At 50.3% G+C, this 20588-nt stretch overlaps 6 protein-coding genes across 6 annotated transcripts; 1 reads left to right on the top strand and 5 right to left on the bottom strand.

Moving 5' to 3' along the window:
* Positions 1-2275: 2275 nt before the first annotated feature.
* PtA15_5A633 (uncharacterized protein) lies at positions 2276-3618 on the bottom strand (the record flags this gene model as incomplete). Its single annotated transcript, XM_053169415.1, has 6 exons — positions 2276-2441; positions 2513-2894; positions 2980-3055; positions 3192-3221; positions 3319-3456; positions 3562-3618. The coding sequence occupies 6 exons, from the start codon at positions 3616-3618 to the stop codon at positions 2276-2278; spliced, it is 849 nt and encodes a 282-aa protein (XP_053020614.1).
* A 136-nt stretch (positions 3619-3754) lies between these two features.
* PtA15_5A634 (uncharacterized protein) lies at positions 3755-4551 on the bottom strand (the record flags this gene model as incomplete). The annotated part of the gene is made up of 3 exons (XM_053169416.1): positions 3755-4119; positions 4226-4328; positions 4414-4551. The coding sequence occupies 3 exons, from the start codon at positions 4549-4551 to the stop codon at positions 3755-3757; spliced, it is 606 nt and encodes a 201-aa protein (XP_053020615.1).
* A 9042-nt stretch (positions 4552-13593) lies between these two features.
* Positions 13594-17152, top strand: PtA15_5A635 (uncharacterized protein; the record flags this gene model as incomplete). The annotated part of the gene is made up of 8 exons (XM_053169417.1): positions 13594-13683; positions 13785-15132; positions 15203-15393; positions 15485-16382; positions 16456-16627; positions 16720-16791; positions 16872-16974; positions 17045-17152. The coding sequence occupies 8 exons, from the start codon at positions 13594-13596 to the stop codon at positions 17150-17152; spliced, it is 2982 nt and encodes a 993-aa protein (XP_053020616.1).
* A 231-nt stretch (positions 17153-17383) lies between these two features.
* Positions 17384-18223, bottom strand: PtA15_5A636 (uncharacterized protein; the record flags this gene model as incomplete). Its single annotated transcript, XM_053169418.1, has 3 exons — positions 17384-17582; positions 17944-18080; positions 18155-18223. The coding sequence occupies 3 exons, from the start codon at positions 18221-18223 to the stop codon at positions 17384-17386; spliced, it is 405 nt and encodes a 134-aa protein (XP_053020617.1).
* Positions 18224-18277: 54 nt separating this feature from the next.
* PtA15_5A637 (uncharacterized protein) lies at positions 18278-18800 on the bottom strand (the record flags this gene model as incomplete). Its single annotated transcript, XM_053169419.1, has 2 exons — positions 18278-18583; positions 18675-18800. The coding sequence occupies 2 exons, from the start codon at positions 18798-18800 to the stop codon at positions 18278-18280; spliced, it is 432 nt and encodes a 143-aa protein (XP_053020618.1).
* Positions 18801-19443: 643 nt separating this feature from the next.
* On the bottom strand, positions 19444-20321 carry PtA15_5A638 (uncharacterized protein; the record flags this gene model as incomplete). Its single annotated transcript, XM_053169420.1, has 3 exons — positions 19444-19881; positions 20010-20216; positions 20295-20321. The coding sequence occupies 3 exons, from the start codon at positions 20319-20321 to the stop codon at positions 19444-19446; spliced, it is 672 nt and encodes a 223-aa protein (XP_053020619.1).
* Between the last annotated feature and the right edge of the window lie 267 nt (positions 20322-20588).

Here is a 20588-nt window from a genome sequence, read left to right on the forward strand (position 1 = left end):
CCAACAGGAAAAGACTAAGTTATTTGTATAACTAGTCCCTGCATCGGGGAGTTTAAGATCCAAAAGAAGCAGAGCTAGGAGCAAGACCGCACATATTACGCTGCACTTAGCGTAGCGGTTTTGTAATTAGCGGTTTCTTGTGGCCGCTCCGCTAGTATTACAATGTAGTTTATAATCAGCTACAATTACAGCTACAAAATGTTTGGGAAAAAGTGCATGTTTAGCTACAAATTACAGCTAATTAGCTGTAGCGGCCCGCTAATTAGCTGTAATTTAGCGTTAGCGGAGCTTAGCGGGTTGATATTACAGCTAAAGCTAACAGCCTGGAAGTTTAGCGGCTCTCAGCTATATTTAATTTTTAGCGGCACTAATATAATCAGTGTAATATGTGCCGTCTTGCTAGGAGGATGATCTGACTAAGGCGCAAAGCACCGCTTCAGACTTGTCCAATCCTTCTCCCACTGCTTCAGCTCCAACACAAGCAACAAGGACACTTTTACTCCAAACTCAGCAACGCCTTCTGCTGCTTTCAGGTAAAAGTCTTTTCTTGCTCAAACCCTTGATTAACTTTAAGATTCAAATAAGTTGTACATACAAGAGATTAAATTAAGCAATACGTTTTCAGTTGCTCCTATTCTTTCATATTTGAACCCAATCCTTTCTCATTTCTATCCAAATGGTTTCTTCCTCATTCATTGTCCTTGTTTATTGATCTGTCTTTTCTTTTCAGGCTTGCTTATTATTTCCCTTATTCTCCTACAATTATTTTTTTCAGGTCTTATTATCTGATTTATAGTAAGGTCAAGATCAATTAATGTATTTTTCTCCTATTCATTTATTTCCTCAAATTTTCTTGATTTATTGTTACTTATTCTTATTTTCACTTCTAGTTTACTACTATTAGCTTTTAAATAGTGTTGCACTAAAGCTCTTTAATCCAGCGGACTTTACATTTATCTCATAATCATTCTGGGGAACTTACTTTCCACCCCTTTCACCAATCTGCTTACTTCTATTTGGTGGCCTGAGTTTCTGCAACAAAAATTGTTAAGCCAAAAAATTTAGTGCACCTACATAGTGATGTTTCTTTGCATCATGCACAGTGACTGTACATTGAAGCTTTGGTGAAATGACCTATGTATCACTCTGAGTGAGGTTCAACTAAACAGAAATAAACACCACCTTCCACATTTGAGTTCCTGCATGATGGCAGTTGCACAAATTTTTCTTGCAGTGTAATACTTTTTTTTTCACGGACAGGCAAATAAACAATCTATTTTATGAATGTGATCAGCTGAGGTGTGTCATTTCTCATTCTGAACATGAACCTTAGTGGCCTTGATCAGAAAAATGAATACAGGCAAAACTGAGAAGGAATGGGGTAGAAACCGGCAAGACTGAGAAGGACAAAAACCCAGTTTGTTGTGAGTTTCAACTGGAATTCCTTTCCATTTTATCATCAAACCATAGCAAGGGTATAAGGATCTGACATGCTTGTGCAATTCTGCGGAGTGGTTTACTCGGCCTGGCTATTGAGAGCACGATTGCACTTCGTACTGAGGTAAGATAAATAAAGTTCAGGCAGGATCAGATCAATAAATTCCCCAGGCACAGACCATTCGGTGATAGGAAGCTGCGGACATCCAACCTTCCTATTAATAAGAAGACAAGGCATTTTACGAGTTTGGATACAAATGTGCTGTGCTAACTTTATAATCGACGTACATAGCCTGGGTGTGATGCTATGAGAAGCAGAGAAATGTGCATTAACAGCACCCTCTGCCAGAATCACACTATTGACTTGCTTGGACTAGTCTTGATACTGTATCCCAAACGGTGCAGAAAGTCTATCGAGTGGAAGTGATAGTGGAGAAAGTAATAAATCTTGGTCCACCTTGGAAATCCTCAAGCTTGAACAACGGATCTCATTGAGTGCAGCCATCAGATTGCCTGTGCTTTGAGCTCCCTAGTGCGGAGTGAACACATACCGGGCCCTCCGGTTCAAAACATGATGTCATAACCTTCTTGTTGAAGTACCTCAGCTTGAGACAATTCTATCTCGTCACAGGCACAGATTTTTGCCTGCGTGGACAGTTTGTCTCTCCCTTCCTCAATCCTAAAACTCCCTAGTATGATAGCATTTTGTCGCAATTATAAGGCCTGGCAGTTGGATTCACTTGTTTCGACCAAGTGTTATGTTTCTCGGGTGGCTTAGAAATAAATAGAACATGATTGGACGTAGTACAAGAGGTAATCAAGAAAATTGAGGGCGCTGCTAGGCCATGAGCCGGGCAATAACTCCTATAGCCAGTAGAGACAGCAAGAGAGCCACGGAAGCCAGAAGAGCATCGAGCGGCAGGATGACGCGTAAGGATCCTAAGGCGGTGCAGGTGAGGTCCGGCGGCTGGTAATGTGACATGCGATGTAGCTGCCAAGTGTGCCTAACGATACGAGAGCAAAAACCAATCATCAAAGCCGATCTTCTCTCATTTTATCTAACCTGGCCACTCACCACATCGTCTTAAATCCTGCGCCGATCAACTTGACTGGCACCAGGATCTTCCACATGGTCACACCGGGCACGGGAGGATTGGGGCAGACGTAATTGGCCAGGTTAGGGTCGAGGATCTTGGTGGACAGTAAGGGGTCCAGACATGCCGGTCGTCCGAGCCCAATCAGATCGGTCTCCTCGTTCGAGATAGCCGTGGCCATCCCACTTCGAGAACGAAAGCCGCCGGTGGTCATCAGGACCGGACAGGGCCGCTGAGCTTCCGAGGAGATGTGCCGTAGAAGTTGGTGTGCCTCTTGAGTAAACTCAAGATAATATGCCTCCCTTGTGCCGACCCGTTCCTTTTCGCTTTTAGACTGTGGGAATAGATCTTCCTTTGACGTGGCTATGAAAGTCGTGGACTGATCAGCTTGTTGATGTAGTTGTACAAGATCACAACAGTTATGTAGAGCAGATGAAAGAAAACCTACGACAGTTCTCATACGTTCCTCCCGAAATTTCGATCAAGTCGACTCCACCATGTTTAAAAATCAATCTAAGATTATCCTAGAGATTGAAAATTATCATTCCGCCGGTTGTTGTGTGCGGAGTGTAACATATCAACCTCCATCTGATGGGCGATCCAAAAATTGAAGGTGTCTACCAGTGTAAAAAGGGAATCAATTTATTCAGTGAAACTGACGAGTGCTTCTTCCTGCGTCAAGCCGCCTTCCTAGACAGATCGTGTAATGCAGGACATCATCAAGACTGAACTGATCTCTGGGAGGGACTTCTCCCAAAGGCTTGGAAGGTGGAATCCAATAACATACCGACAGGTCTGAGCAATTGAGTTTGATGGACAAGCAGAATGATTTGGGTACACTAGACCTGATCGCGTCGATGATCTGGAATAAGATCCGGAGACGATTCTTTGCACTCATCCCATATTCATCTTGACGTTGGTTGGTCTGCAATCAATCAGTCAAAAAAAAAGCAGATCAGATTCTTACTAGATTAAGCTATGGTGATATGTTGTAGAAAACGGATTATTTAAGACGTGCATGGATTATTACCTTAGCGCTTAAGAATTCACTCAAGAGAAACCCGTGACTTGACGTTAAGAAGTGCATTTAGTCGATGGCAGGGAGCTGGTAATTGGAATATGAGATTTCGCGTACCTGCAATGAAGTTGAACGCTGTAGAGATAATTGTGTGTATTAACGAGACGGGGAATCGTATGAATATGGGTGGCGGAAGTGAGACAGCTTACCCTTGAAAGCCGGCTCGGTGACAGAACAGAGCGGCAGCACGGAATTGATCAATCGTCCGATCGATGTCTTCTTTGGAAGCCTCTCTGGCATAATCGAAGAGAGCCCAAGCGACCAATCGGTCGATGAGTCGATTGCCCAGAGATACTCGCATCGCGCTCGGCCCGATCGGCCTCTCCCCTAGAGATCTTCCACATCCTCGAGGCGATTGCAAGCCTGCATGCGAAAGCTGTACCAACGTCGGCGTACGACACACTTTCGCCCATGCCTGCCAGCCCGTCGGGATTGGATCTTTCTCGGATGCTTGGTGTATCGACACATCTGTTGGAGTCGCTAGATGGCGCGGACATACTTGTACATTTTCTGGAATCGGGACATATCTCAGATCAGCGGCGCGACCACTGCTTCGTTTTAAAAGGTTCCTACATGTCTATCCTGTCGAGTTGCGAGTAAAGCATTGATGACATACCTGTGATTAATAAACCGAATCGGTCCTGTGACCACTGGTGATACAGCCTGTGGTGTTCCGGAGTCGGCTGGCCTGATTTAGCAAGACAAGGGGCCATTGCAGCCTAGTGAAACAGGGAGCTGATGAGTTCATGGAGCATGCCAGAAGGCGTTCGCTAGTCAGAAGAGCCCATAATATGCCTCGCGAACCTTGACTAATCGGTTCGTAAATTCCAAGCCACAGGGCAATCGAATCGGCTGCTGTATCACCTCGATCTGGTGTTGACCTGTCGAATCCATCGGTTGGTCTGGATGTCTCTCGAGAGGGTTTGGAGACTCGGCTTCCATCGGCGATTGACGGACCGGCAGCCGGCGAAGTTCGACGGCATCGACTTATCAGCCACAGCTTACCACAGCCCCGAACTCAGTTCGGTCCTCGGCCCCGGGAGCCAGCTTCGGGAAAAAAAGAACCATGGAGCCTGAGGCCGACGACCAGCGTCCCTTGCACCTGACAAAAGCCAGGCCTTCGTCTGTTGGTTGCATGAGAGTGTTGCTGCTCTCAAAAGACATGCCCGGGCACATCTCAAGAGGAACTTGTTCCATATTCGCAGATGAATCCGTCTCCTCTTGAGTCTTAACTCCACACAAGTCTGCGGCAAACTCAGCCTCAGGCTTCATTCCCCTTGGCCAAGTGCTGCCTTTTCCTAGTGATGGAGTTAGCAGGCTGATAAGCATCATTATAAGGCTCTTACCATAAGGAATAGGTTCAATATCATTACTTTTTGGCGCAGCAATGTCGCCTGCCAGGTATACCGGAGAAGTCCAAAGACACGTTTGGTGCCCTGTCACCTTGGATGCCTGGCTGGCCCGGAGGCGGAGCAGCTTCGCCGGCCCAGAAGTTGCCCGTGTCAGGATCGGGGGAAAAATTCCTCCTCCCTCAGTCTTCCTCGCTTGGCGAGGCAGACTGTTCTTCCGTAAGGGTTATGTAACGCGCCGGCAGGATGGAGGCCACAGGGCAGAATCCCTTCTCGGGAATGGGAGTGGGTGGAACTACTGGAAGTAGGAGTCAGACCCCCATGGAATTGGATGGGTCGGCGGCTCAGTGACAGAACAACTGGAGTTGCTACTCCCGTGATGAAGGAAGGACTGTGGGGTGAAAGCAGCAGGCTTGATAAAAGGAATCCAAGCCTGTACCATGGGCTTATTTGAAAAATTTCAATTTTCATACCCTATGGTATTGAGGCACCTCAAATACGGTAACGCTCTCATTTACCGTGCTGCGGGTTTGAACCGGTTAGGTTTGAGTTTAGGTTGATGAGACAGGACAACCCTAATGTAGATGTACTTAGTTCAATATCATTTTCACTCCGTTGTACTACATTCATCTTCATTACTTGTCAATCCAACCAACTCACTCAAGCTTCATCACTCGGTTCGCAGGTATGCCCGACTCCTCTCATCTTTGTCATTCGTTATCTCGGTCATTGTCTCTTCTCACACTGTTCTTCATCTTGTATCAGGTGTGCCTCCACCTGATTCGCCCGTCTGACTGTTCGCTGTTAGCTCACAGCATCCTCGCTGCCATAGGTTAGTATCATTGTATTCACCACATTCATCTTCATTACTTGTCAATCCAACCAACTCACTCAAGCTTCATCACTCGGTTCGCAGGTGTGCCTCCACCTGATTCGCCCGTCTGACTGTTCGCTGTTAGCTCACAGCATCCTCGCTGCCATAGGTGTGCCTCCACCTGATTCGCCCGTCTGACTGTTCGCTGTTAGCTCACAGCATCCTCGCTGCCATAGGTGTGCCTCCACCTGATTCGCCCGTCTGACTGTTCGCTGTTAGCTCACAGCATCCTCGCTGCCATAGTTCGCAGTTTGCCCCCTGCCTGTCGTCCATTAGGTTATGAGCCCAGCGGCGTAAAAAGGATCCAGCAATACAGCACAAACGTTTCAAATCTCTCGTCATGTCAGAACACAAGAGTGTACTTCAGTCTCTCGACAACATCCCGTTCTCTACCTGGAAAGGTCAAATCAAAGGCTATCTTCAAATCCAGGGCCTCAAAATGTACATCGATGCGATCGTTGCCCTTCCCGAAGGATCTGCCAAACAACTCATTCACAACAAAGAGATGGGAAAGGCTGCAGGTATATTGTCTCTTTACCTCGGGCAAAGATATCGAACTCAGTTTATCAAACCCAAGAACAAGAACAATCCACGAGTGATATGGCTTCTCATTGAGGAACACTTCGAGGCTAAGACAGGAGATAACCAGGCGAAGGTGGTTCAAGAATTCTTCTCCATCAACTTCAAAGGAGAAGACGTTGCAAGTTTTCTCTCCGATCTCGATGCGCACCTGAGCAACATCGCTGCGGTAGGAGTGAAGATTGTGAAGGCTCCTGCGGAATTCACTCTTCATGAGACATGGATGTCTGAGTTTCTTCTTTCTCGAGTCCCAAAATCTCTCAGCATCAGAGACATTCTTATCACCAAAAGACCTCTGACTATCAACACTCTGCAAGAACTTCTCGAACGCAAGCGCAGAGACATGGTAGCATCACCGTCAACTTCAAAACCGACCTCAGCCATCAAGCAAGAATCAGCGCTTGCGGCTAGCGGCAAATCCAATGCCAACACCAACAACTGGCCAGTCTGCTCGCCAGGAGAACACAATCCAGCGACCAAACATTCAGCGGCTGACTGTAAACAACTTCGCAAAAAGAAGAAACATACCGCAAAAGCCGCCACCACTCACCAATCTGACGGCGACGAGGATGATGACCACGACTCTTCCTCCATCAGCACGACCAGCAGCGGACTGATCTGCATTCGGCAAGCTCTCTCAGCGGTGAAATCTAGTGACGTTTGCTTTCTCGACAGCGGGGCGAGTCACCACATGTTTAGCGACCGGTCTCGATTCACCGACTATCACAAACGATCAACTCTCATCTCTCTTGCTGATGGTAACACACTTACCTCGGCAGGCAAAGGCTTTGTTAAAATTGTGGCCAACGACTCTACCACTCTCAAACTGAAAGCCGGTAAAATTGTGTGTGACGCCTGCTCGTTGTCTAAGTCACATCAACTTCCCTTTCCTGGCTCTCTTCCCGAAGCTACCCGCCCGCTAGAGTACGTCTACATGGACCTCAGCGGAAGGATCAATCCTAGATCCTTTGGCGGAAAGGAATACTACTTTAAAATCACCGATTACTATACTCGCTATCGTCATGTCTATCTACTCTCAAAGAAATCCGAAACTTTTTCTTTCTTCTTGCAATACTACAATGAAGTCACAAACCACCATTCCTCCAACATCAAGACTGTCATCTTCGACGGTGGGGGGGAGTTTAATTCAAATGAGTTTCTGGAGTTTCTTAAGGAAAAGGGCATAACAGTTCAGGTCACGGCGCCGTACACGCCGCAACAAAACTCGGTAGCTGAAAGAGGAAACCGATCAACATCGGAGAAGGCTAGGTGCATGCTCAAACAAGCAGGTCTGCCATCGGAATACTGGGGAGAAGCCGTATCCACGGCCGTTCTGCTTGAAAACATCACCCCGATGAGAAAGTTGAAGTGGGACACTCCCCACAACAGATGGTTCGGCTCGCCATTCAATCCATCCCGACTCAAACCCTTTGGATGCCTAGCATACGTCAACATACCAAAACAACTTAGAGACGGAAAATTTGGCGACACCGCCAAAAAGGGATTACTCGTTGGATACCAGCTGGGGACGCACAACTGGCGCGTCCTCCTACCAGGAGGAAAAGTGGAGCGCTGTCACGACGTCGCATTTGTCGTGACAGAGTTTCCAGGAGTCTCCATTTTTTCTCCAGCTGACCCATCGTATCAATTTGATCCTTTAACGCCGCTCGAGTTTGACGAAATCAGTGAAACTTCACCTCAAGATATCGGTTCGTCTGACTCAATGAACGACGTACTTGACTGGAGGTCCGCTGAGGACGAATTTGATCTAGATGCACCACAAATTGATGTCAACTCTTTCTTTGAACGGCCGGACCCTCTCGACGAACCCCAACCACCTACTCCTAGACCAAATTCTACTTCGGAGCCACAATCAAATTTCAACTCCTCGACTACCTTGTCAAGACCGAAACCAGGCTACGACATTCTCTTAACCTCCAACAAGGCACCTCAGGACATCAGCTCGGCAATTGATCCATCTCACATCCTACACACCAAGAGGAGAGCTAACTTGGCTCGAGCTCTCTCAGCCTCGGATATACCGCGAACACATCGCGAGGCTATGTTATCCTCAGAATCCTCCTTGTGGACCCAAGCAATCGACTCGGAATTGGCGGCAATGACGGATCTGAAAGTTTGGTCGATCGAGATCATGCCAGGGGATGAATCACTCTTGGGTACAGTTTGGGTTTTTCGGAAAAAGAAAGATGCGGAGGGGGTTGTGGTGAAATTCAAAGCCCGGCTCTGTGCACAGGGATCTCGACAAAAAGTGGATGAGGTCGGTTTTACCTACGCTCCAACTGGGCGCTCAACTAGTCTGCGTGCGGCTTTAATCGTCGGCCTGTCTCGAGGCTACAAGATACATCAGATGGACGCGAAAAACGCGTTTCTCAATGGAAAGCTCAAGGAAACAGTGTACCTGCGGCCGCCTCCTGGACTTGATGTGCCAAAAGGATACTGCTTGAAGCTTCACAAGGCCATTTACGGCCTCAAGCAGGCGCCTCGAGTATGGTACGCCGAACTTAAGATCTTCTTTCAATCGATTCGATTTCGACCTTCTCCAGCAGACCCATGTCTCTTCACGTCGGAGGTTCCAGGCTGGGAATGTTTTGTTCATGTTTATGTGGACGACATGATTATCATTAGTCATGATGTCAACCGGTTCAAGAAACTTATCTCCTCGGCATTCCGCATGGAAGATCTAGGCGAAGCTCAACACATATTGGGCATCAAGCTAACCCGAAAATCGGCCAACCACATTCTTCTCAATCAAGAGTCTTACACACAGTCAATCCTCGACAACTACGGCATGAACGACTGTTGGACAACTCCTACTCCAATGGTTGCTAACACACGCCTTGTCAAATGCTCCGACGCGGATCACAAGGCCTTTCTGCAACTGAAAATCAACTACCGGGAAGCCCTCGGTCTTCTCAACTATCTCTCGGTATCCACACGTCCAGACATTGCTTTCACGGTATCACAACTATCACAACATCTGGAAAAACCCGGGATGATTCACTGGAAAGCGGTTCAGCATCTCCTGCGATACCTGGCTGGGACCAAACACCACGGCATTCTCCTTGACGGCTCAGGGGATCTTGGCGACGTATGCATCTATACCGACGCTGACTTTGCCAACTGCGCCGACGATCGACGCTCGTACTCGGGCTATGTCACACTTCTAGGCGGTAATCTTTTGTCTTGGCGTTCGAAGAAGCAGCAAACAGTGTCTACCTCGACGACAGAGGCAGAATATCGCGCGCTCTTCGAGGGAGTTCAAGAATCGGTCTGGCTTAAATATCTATTCCGGAGCTTGGCTGTCACCTTCACTCGCAAGTTTGAAATATTCGTCGACAACCAGAGCGCAATCGCTCTGGCAACGAATCCAATCTTCCAACAACGCTCAAAACACATTGACATCTTATACCATTGGCTCCGCGAAATTCACGACACAGGGTTAATTCACATCAATTACATCTCAACAAGCAAGATGAAAGCGGACATGTGCACAAAGGCACTCGGACGGCAGAAACACATTGAAGTCATTACCGATCTCAAGATAACCCGGCAATGAGAGAGGGGGGGTATTGAGGCACCTCAAATACGGTAACGCTCTCATTTACCGTGCTGCGGGTTTGAACCGGTTAGGTTTGAGTTTAGGTTGATGAGACAGGACAACCCTAATGTAGATGTACTTAGTTCAATATCATTTTCACTCCGTTGTACTACATTCATCTTCATTACTTGTCAATCCAACCAACTCACTCAAGCTTCATCACTCGGTTCGCAGGTATGCCCGACTCCTCTCATCTTTGTCATTCGTTATCTCGGTCATTGTCTCTTCTCACACTGTTCTTCATCTTGTATCAGGTGTGCCTCCACCTGATTCGCCCGTCTGACTGTTCGCTGTTAGCTCACAGCATCCTCGCTGCCATAGGTTAGTATCATTGTATTCACCACATTCATCTTCATTACTTGTCAATCCAACCAACTCACTCAAGCTTCATCACTCGGTTCGCAGGTGTGCCTCCACCTGATTCGCCCGTCTGACTGTTCGCTGTTAGCTCACAGCATCCTCGCTGCCATAGGTGTGCCTCCACCTGATTCGCCCGTCTGACTGTTCGCTGTTAGCTCACAGCATCCTCGCTGCCATAGTTCGCAGTTTGCCCCCTGCCTGTCGTCCATTATATGGTACAGGCCTAACTACCTCCGGTTGAGGCCGGCGAAGTGATAATGCCATTCTTGATGGTTTTTACAAATCCTAGCTTGGAGCACCAAATTGAGCTCTCGGCTTTGTGCTTCAACGTAAATAGCTGCTTCTTGTTTCCCTCTGGCATGGTCCCATCGCCCAAACGGTTAGTCAATCAACATCCCCAATCCTCAATCCTCCAAAGGTTTCGCAAGCTCGCCAGTTCAAAACCTGCTCTAGGATTCAGGATCCAATTGCTTGCATCACCAGCTAGCCACTATGCGTCTCATCGCCCCCATGATACCTCTGATTCTTGTCAACCTGTCGGTGATACTCAAGGTTCACAGCATGCATCGCAGACCTACCTGCACCGGTTGCCCCAACTTGTCCATTGTGTCTGGATACTGTGATCAATGCAGACCGCAAGGTGGCTACATATCCTACATCCAAAGTTATTGCACCCAGTGCGGAAGATCACGGAAGGAACCTGTAAGAAAATGCTCATCATGGTGCAACCAGCGGCCCAATAATTCTTGGCACTCCACAGGCTGCTCTGACTCCACGTCAATTACAACTGAAGAAAGCACAGAAGGAGTATTGTGTACCCTCTGTCAACAGCAGCACATGCGCAGCTGCAGGAAGATAAAGTGTCTCACATGCCATGCCACCCACCCAGACATGATTGGTTGTGTTCAGCTGTGCCAAGGTTGCACCCAGGCACTCCAATGAATCAAAAGCATCTCCATCCACAATCCTCGAAGCACTGAACAGCAAATTCCAGAATGTGGTTAAATCAACACTGAAACTGTTTGGATCCCGGGAACAGTATTGGTCAGCATTGGCCCAAAATCCGTTACAATATTTTTGGATTGGATTTGATATAAGACAAAAAAGTCTTTGAGGATGGGATGCGCGTTAGACACAAGCTTAGGGAGCAGTGACAACAAGCAGATGAGAGCAAACCTTTGAGGATGGGATGCGCGTTAGACACAAGCTTAGGGAGAGGTGACAACGAGCAGACGAGAGCAAACCTGTAGACGGTGAGTCAAAGGGAGCAGTGAGTTTGAGGCGAACAAGTGTTGAGTGTTGATTACTTAGGCACACCTTTGAGGATGGGATGCGCGTTAGACACAAGCTTAGGGAGCGGTGACAACGAGCAGACAAGAGCAAAACTAAAAGAAGAGCCTACAGTGAGAACAGGAGATAATGAAGTGAAAAGATGGAAACGGACCTGTAGATGGTGAGTCAAAGGGAGCAGTGAGTTTGAGGCAAACAAGTGTTGAGTGTTAAAGAAACCGGAACAAGTGGAAACAGGGATCGGACTTTAACATGACAACTAGGTTAGGCGACAAAGTAGACTGCGGACTCAGAGTGTGAATATCACTATGTACATGCTTGTGACACCAGAGAAACAGGGACCGTCTAATATTTGATTGGCCTACCATTCCAATACACCTGTTGAGAATGATGGGGATCAGACGGCTGATACTGGGCAATACAGCTGGTATTGGCCTCTGTTCCAATACTTTTTATTGAATTTCCCCTTTGATCTGATACACAAAGTTGATGAAATTGTGTATTGGGTGGGTGAGCAATCCAATCCTTGGTATCACCAATAAAATCCATGTATCAGAACAGTTGTAGCATTGGTTGTATTAATCAGTTGGCCTTTCAAGTAACTCAATGTGGGCCTTGCATAATGAAATCTTGTACCTAGAGGAAGGAAATTGATGTAGAAATTAATCACATTTTTTTTTTTTTATAATATAAACAACAAGAAAAGCAAAGATAACAAAGGAAAAAAGTAAGAAAGTAAGAAATCAAAAGAGAAAAAAGCTGAAAAGTTAAAAAGGTAATAAATGGGGAGGGAAGCTGAAATTATTTTTCAAAAAAAAACTTCTTGTATGAATTGGGGCATGTATGGAAATATGTATTGGACTGGTTCTCCAAAAGTTCTCCCAACCCTGTCTGGTTTTGAGCTTGGCAGTGGACATGGACACCAATTTAAAACCTTCAGAAACTGGTCATGGTTTCTAAACAGGGGGCACTGGTGCACCATGCAGGTTATTTCAGTTGGTACCTTCAGCCTTATGCTGTCCAATCCAATGGAGCTAATAGCAACAGAGCAGCAGATACCAACAATTCCCCAATCTCAAGTTGTTCTCACTGGCAAGGCTGACCAAGTCCACCTAAATTGTGAACATAGGGTGGTATTTGGGTGTTTTTTCCCTCTCATTTTGTAAGATCCCCCGGGGGTTGACTATGGGCACCCAATGAGGCCCGGTGAACTGAACCTGCCAGCCTCATACAGGAGAAGTGTTTCAGGGATGGGTGCCAATTTTACTTGTGATTTGGCACTCTGCACTCCCCAATAATGTAAACAGGATATAAACAAACAAGATCAAAAACGGTCTGATTAAAATGTGACATCACTTCTACAAGTAATTGTAACAATGACAATCTGTTGTATTACTTTTATTGGTAAAGCTGTTTGATCTTAGTGCTTTTGGGGGCCCTGTGTGAAACTTTGTTGAATTTGTTCTTTTTTGAGTGTTTGTGATATTTGATCAGGAGATGGCTGGCTTTGGATGGCCCCTGAAATGGGAGAACAGTACAGTCTAGATATCTGTAGTGTGGTACTCTAGTGCAGACTGAAAAAAATTAATTCTTAGGACATGTCTTACTGGTGTGTGTTATATGATTGTGTTTGGTGGATAGAATGGTTTTTGATTGTCGATTTAATGATAATTAAGTCGACACAGTTTGGAAGAAACAGTTAGAAGATGAGTGAGTTGGAGTGGTGCTAGCTAGTAGTTGGAAAGTGTTCGATGGAGGGTGTTCTTCGGATTATGTAAGCAGCTGCAGCCCCCAGCCTCGCCCGATCAGCTGTTGACCGCCAAAAGCCATCGAGAACGACGACGAACGAGCGGAGCACCATGGCCAACGCAAACGCAATCGCAATCGCAGACGCAAACGCAATCGCAAGCTGGATGCCCCAGCCAGACGGACTCGCCCAGCTGCTCACCTGTCTCAGGAACTCAGACTCCGCCGACACCACCATCCAGCAGTCAGTCACCAAGGTAAACAGCCCAGCACACTCCCACTGCCCAGAACCAGAACCACTGACAACCCCCCCCCCCCCCCCCCCCCCCCCCCCCCCACACACACACACACCCTCCAGCAACTAGATTCATTCAACCAGGTGCCCGACTACAACTCCTATCTCGCCTACATCCTCGCAAGCATGCCCCAGGAGGAGGCCCGCGTCCGATCGGTCGCCGGGCTCATCCTCAAAAACAACCTCCGCCGCCTGCCCTACCACCACCACCACCACCCCCACAGCCAGGACCCCGACAGCATCTCCGGCCCCTCGCTCGCCGGCGCCCAGCAGCAGATCCTCGAATACGTCAAGTCCTCCGTCCTCGCCTCCGGCCTGCTCTCCGACCCCACCCCGATGCTCCGGGGAACCGCCGGCACGCTCATCTCGACCATCGTCATGCAGTTCGGCCCAGAGTCCTGGCCCCAGGCACTCCAGACACTCATCGAACTCACCGAGGCTAACGAGCCCCTCGGCAAGGAGGGCGCCTTCTCGACCCTCTCCAAGATCTGCGAGGACGTCCCCCGGAAGCTCGAGCAGATGTCCATCAACGGCATCCGCGTCCTCGACATCATGGTCCCCCGGCTCATCAACCATCTCAAAAACCCCTCAGACTCCCGCATCCGCGCCTACGCACTCATCTGTCTCAACCCGTTCATCCAGACCGGCGCCGACGGCAGCCTCACCGACAACCTCCAGCCGTACGTCGAGGCCCTCTTCCTCTCCGCCAGCGACCGCTCCCCCGAGGTCCGCAAGAACGTCTGCTCCTCCCTCGTCAGCCTGCTCAGCTCGAACCCGGACGTCCTGATCCCGAACCTCTCCCAGACGGTCGACTTCATGCTCTACTCGACCCAGGAGAGCGACGAGAGCGTGGCCCTCGAGGCCTGCGAGTTCTGGCTGGCCTTCGGCGAAGACGTCCGGCTGAAGAACTATCTGGCAGGATACCTCGAAAAGATCGTGCCCGTGCTGCTCAAGGGGATGATCTACTCGGAGGAAGACCTGCTGATCCTCGACAACGACGACGAAGACGAGGCCGTGCCCGATCGGCAGCAGGACATCAAGCCCCGCTTCTACGGCTCCAAAGACCCCCGCAGCCAGCTCGACGACCCCGCCTCCGCCTCCTCCTCCTCACCCACCCCGGACACTACCAATAACAACCAGCAGCAGCAGCAGCAGCAGCAACAACAGCAACAGAACGGGGAAGACGATAACGAGGAGAGCGAACTCGATGAGGACGGCGACTCGGACGAGGACGACCTGTACGCCGAATGGAACCTCAGGAAATGCAGCGCCGCGGCCCTCGACGTCATCGCCGTCAACTTCGAAAACAGTCTGCTCGACTACCTCCTACCCATCCTCAAAGAATACCTGTTCCAGCCCAAGTGGGAGCACAAAGAAGCCGCCATCCTGGCCCTCGGGGCCATCGCCGAAGGTATCTCTCTCTCTCTCTCTCTCCCGCATTTCACTCCTTATCTTCGCTCACAATCGGCATTTCTCTTTAGGTTGTTTGACGGGCATGGAGCCCCATCTGCCCACGCTGGTCCCGATCCTTCTCGACTGCTTGAAGGACCGGAAAGCGCTGGTCCGGTCGATCACCTGCTGGACGCTGGGGCGATACTCGAGCTGGATCATCGCGCCGGGCGCGACGAGTGCGGAGCACAAACATACCGTCTTCCTGCCCGTCATGGAAGGTGTGAGTCTACACCCCGGATACCTAATGCTTGGGCGAGGCGGAAGAGAGAGAGAGAGAGACTGACGGAGTGGCTGTTTCTCTCCAAAACTAGCTTCTGACGTGCGTGTTGGACAAGAACAAGCGGGTGCAAGAGGCCGGATGCAGCGCGTTTGCGACCCTCGAAGAAGAGGCGGGCGAGGAGCTGGAGCCCTACCTGTTACCGATCCTGAGCAGCTTGGTGACGGCGTTCCGGAAGTACCAGCACAAGAACCTGCTGATCCTGTATGACGCGCTAGGCACGCTCGCGGATTCGGTGGGGACGTCGTTAGCGAAGCCGGAGCTCTTGCAGATCCTGATGCCCTCGCTGATCGAGCGCTGGCAGAAGCTAGGGGACGACGAGCAAGATCTGATCCCGCTGTTGGAGTGTCTGTCGTCGGTGGTGATCGCGATCGGGCCGGCGTTCGGGCCCTATGCGCCGGCCGTCTTCGAGCGCTGTGTGCGGCTGGTGGCCACCAGTCTGGAGGGATATGCGCTCTGTTGCAAGCACCCGGGCGAGTTCGAGCCCCCGGATAAGACCTTCCTCATCGTGGCGCTCGACCTGCTCAGCGGGCTCACCCAGGGTCTGGGTCCCCTGGCCGCGCCGTTCTACGAGGCCAACCAAAACCAACAGATGGGTGCCGGATACGCCGCCGTGTCTGTTGTCGGAGGGAGCGATTCGTCAGCAGCCCAGGGCATGGACGCCGTCCCCTCATCCACCCATGGCCCGCTCCCCCCCATCCTCTCCCTCCTAGGCACCTGCCTCAACGCCGACTTCCCCGAACCCTCCGTCCGTCAATCCGCCTTCGCCCTCGTCGGCGATTGCGCTATCTCTTGCTACCATCTCCTCGAATCCTTCCTCCCCCAATTCATGCCCCAGATCATCCGCCAGATCGACGTCGAGGCCCCCATCACGCTCACCAGTGTCTGCAACAACGCCGCCTGGGCCGCCGGCGAAATCGCCATCAAAGCCGGTCCGTCTCCCTCCCAGCCCCTCCCCCTCCCAAAAAAAAAACAGCTGATCTTTGAAAAAAATCGTTTGTGTAGGTGATAAGATGGCCGGGTTCATCGAGCCCCTGTTGAGCCGCTTGGTCCCCGTGCTGAACTCGAACAGGGTCGCGCGGAGCTTGACGGAGAACTCGGCGGTGACGATCGGCCGTCTGTCGCTCGCTTGTCCCCAGCTCATCGCCCCGCACATCGACCAGTTCATCCGGCAATGGTAAAACCCCCCCTCGTTTCCGGCGCTCTTCTCCTCTGCTTGTCTGTTGATTGTTTTCGTGTTGGGTGTGTGTGTGTGTGGGCGCGGGATAGGTGTCAGGCGTTGGCGGAGATCAAGGATAACGACGAGAAGGACTCGGCGTTCCGGGGGATGTGTCTGGCCATGTTGAGTCCCTCTGCCCTGCCCATCGGCCCTCTGTATTTCGCTCACATGCTGTCTCTTTTGGTCTGGCCGCGGCGCGCAGAGAGATCAACCCGCACGGGCTGACGGACGCCTTCGGCTTCTGGCTGAACGCCGTCGGCCGCTGGAGCCGGCCGTCCACCGAGCTCAACCTCAAGTTCAAAAGCGTTCGTCTCTCCCCCCCCCTTTCCTCCGCCCACACCCGTTGCTGATCGTCGCTTGTCCTTGGCCGTTTAGTTGTTGCATGCGTTCAAGAACGCCATGGGCGAGAACCAGTGGGCCGTCACCATGACCAGCCTCACCCCGCAGACCGCCCAGCGTCTCCAGCTCCTATATCAAGTCTGAACCCCCCCTCTCTTCTCTCTTGTCCCTTGTTGTGTGTGTGTGTGGCCCTGCGCTCGCTTCTGTCCCTCTTGACTCGTACATTCACCTCCCCTTCTCCTCCGCTTAGTTCCCGTCCTTTTTGTGTTGCTGCTCGCTCTTGTCTCTCCTCTCTTGCCCCCTGTCACTTGTTTTTTTCCCCTTTCTGTTCTTTTATATACATATATACACGCATGCACTGTGATCCTTCGCCATCTATCCTTCCAAGCCACCCGAGATCGCTGCCGATCTCCCTCTCAATGGTGTCGGAGATCTGGGTGCTGGTTGTCGGAGGGCCGCCGGGTCGGGCACGGGTGTTGGGGGCACGAGGGCTGCCTTGGTAGCGGTGGGTGGGCTGTGGGCGGACTTTCGAGGGCCTGCGGCCCCGGCTTGGAGGACACGGCAGCCCGGCAGCCTTGGCCGCAGAGGAAGACACGCGAGGACCCACACCCGCGCGCCGCCATCCTGCAGCCAAGCTATATAGTCTTGCCTTCCATCCTGGATCTAGAAAGATCGCCTGCTTGCCCTGGCCGGCCATGGCACTCGCCGGGAACAAGGACCAGCAGCAAGACGCGCCGCGCAGGTCACTCCCATCTCCTCTTTTCCGTGCTTCCTGCTGCTCCCGACGTTTCCGGGGCCGGCCTCGGCCACTCGCAGCCGTCAGGAGGCGATGGAAAGACATGCTGTCGACTTGCACAGTCCATCATCCAGTTAAAAGATTGACTTTTTTGGGGGGGAGTCGTCTCGCCTTTCGCTGGCCATCAGATACAACCAACCTGCTCGCTAGCGCCAAAAGAGACACGTCTTGGCCGGGCTTTCGTTGGCCCATGTGCCCAATCCGTGTGTGCAGCTCGGGCCGTTTTTCCTCTCTTTTGTCGCTCGTTCGCCATCGCGGTTGACTGGTGAAAGGGGGCTACAATGCAAAGGAAAGCCAGGGTTTTTTGGGGATATGCTTGGACGCAGGAAGCCAGGATGGATCTTGCTCACAACCGACTGATGACCCCTATCCGGCGGAAGATCTGGAGCCTCGAAGACTCGGTCGGCAAGCTCGTACATCGGAAATGGCCTATTTTGGAGGAACCGCATGTGGGGGTACCTGTCCCAGATGCTCTAGTCGGCGGCCAGAGTCGAGCTTTTCGAGTCCCAGGTAAAGCCGGGCTGGTGCCTCAGAATGCGGGAGTTCAAGAAGACATCCCGGATGTACACGCCCGCTGGTTCTGGAGCTGGATGAGCTTCAGATTCGCGCCGATGGATTTGTTGAACTTGGCCCGGGCCGGATCCACTTTCATGCCGTGTGTTGTATCTTGCCTGCCTCGATTCGTTCATCGATGAGCTCGAGCAGCTTAGTTCTTCTCGCGGCCATCCACCAAGGAGGAGGCGTCTTCTTGTCAGGTGGGCTTGACTTGTCCCCCATCCCTACAATATTTTATCCATGCGATCCGGATGATTATCATCAGTCACCCCATCGGACCTGGTCGCTTGACTTGGATCAACTCTAAAAGCTCACATGTGAATTATTCCTCACGATTTTCCCCGTAGTGTGTTGCGTGGCAGCGGTGCTCTTTTGAAGCGTTTTTCCGTAGCACTTTTCGACTGGGTGGTCCGAAGGGCTTGGGGCTGGATAAGCAGCCATGTATGCTTTCCTATAGATGCACTTCTATTACTGGATAGCCCACTCCAGTTCAAGTGACAAGTGTCCAGCTAAATCTGGCACCACATGAGGTTACATACATATATGTTGTTTAGCTTAGAAATTTGCGGCAGCCTCTCTACTAACTCCCCAAGGTATGTTGTCAAGTGCGGGTCAAGAGAAATCTTTCCCATTCCACTGCTCTTTGCCTTTTGATCTTGGCGCAGCCCCCTAGGTCTATAGAGGGATTTTACTGGGTGGAGCTGAGATTGGAAGCCTTGGTTTGCCCCCTATGCATGTTTGGGGGGTCTCCAGGGTCCTGCAAGTGTGCAGACAGGTCTGAGTGGCAGCCCAGTCTAACTTAAAGAGCCTGAAACACCATAATCTCATGCAAGGAACCTACAACCTCGAGATTGGACTTGTAACATGATATAAAACTTTATTCCGCAGCCAAGGACTCTCAAAGGAAATGCCTAGCTACAAGCTTCCTCACCTCAATTTTTGGTAGCCTCAAAGGAAAAGGTGCATGTAGTAAAAATGAGCATAAAATGGGGGAGACGCCTGAAAGATATCTAAGAAGAACAAGAAATATATTTTTTGCCAGCTTGATTGGCAATTTGTTCAGTCCCTTCAATCATTTTTAGGCTTAAACGGAAGCCATTATGTTCGCACTAATGCCAAAGACCCAAGCGATTAAGCCAGTGACGAAAATTAAATCGGCAGGGGCTGGATTATCAACCTTGGATGCGTACATGGCCAAGGCGTAACCGCTGATCAGAGCAGGAAAGAGTGGTGCAATGAGAAGCCGAAGTCGCATTTTTTTTTCCTCTTCGAATCTGGCGATCTCAGCAGCATCTTCAGGGCGGATTGCTGCCTCTGATTCAGACTCAGAGTCAGAGGTTTCCGAGTCTACAGAATCTTTGGGCTCTGGAAGACCGCTTGATCTACCCGTAGTGTCGTCGACGATTTCTTCATGAACAACTACTTGATTGGCGGATGAACGGGTTTGTGCCGTTTCCGGATGGTCCGTTTCGACGCGCGAGGATCTTAGATTCGCCCCCTGCTTTGTGCAGGCTTGTGCAGCCTTTTGTTTCGTGAGTATCGAGGCGGTGGATGCAATGATATGTAGCACAGATGCATGCAAATCAACTCAGTTAGATTTTGTCCATTCCTCTTGCAAGTCGAAAAGAAAAGCTTTTGAGCAAACTGAACTAAGATGCCAGTCTGTGGCTTTTCCACTCTGTCGCCGGAGAGCTCCTCATTCGCGTTTGCTTTTGATCCACGGCTTGGTGCGTTTTCCGGAAACATCACTTGATCAGCAACGGTGCGCGAGTCTCCTAGACCAGCTTCCTCCGTTGCGGCTTTTGCAACCGATTTTTCCATGGGCATCGAGAAGGTTGGCCGAAAGATGGCACAAGTCTGTGCAAATAAATCTGTTAGATTTTGACCACGACTCTCAATTAGAGCCGTAAAGAAAAGCTATTCAGAGAACTCAACTATGATGAGAATCTGTTGAAGCAACATGTCTATCTTTGCCAGTAAGCGCACAAGTGCTAAGAAACTTGGAACTCAAAAAATGGGCCTGGAGACCAGAACCAATCAAGTAGAGGGAGCTGGGGATTGATGAACCTCCGACTGGGCACGAAGGCTCTTATGTGGAGGTGCTCATATAACTTGGCTGCACCCAGGTCTTGTTGACAGGCCCCCCTTCAGCCAAGCTCGAGCTTAGCTAGATTAAGACAAATCAGCGGCGGTACACGGTTACTTCCTCACCCAGACAGTTTTGTCTGC

Source organism: Puccinia triticina, chromosome 5A (genome assembly GCF_026914185.1).
Source record: "Puccinia triticina chromosome 5A, complete sequence".
In the NCBI taxonomy this organism is placed as follows: Eukaryota; Fungi; Basidiomycota; class Pucciniomycetes; order Pucciniales; family Pucciniaceae; genus Puccinia; species Puccinia triticina.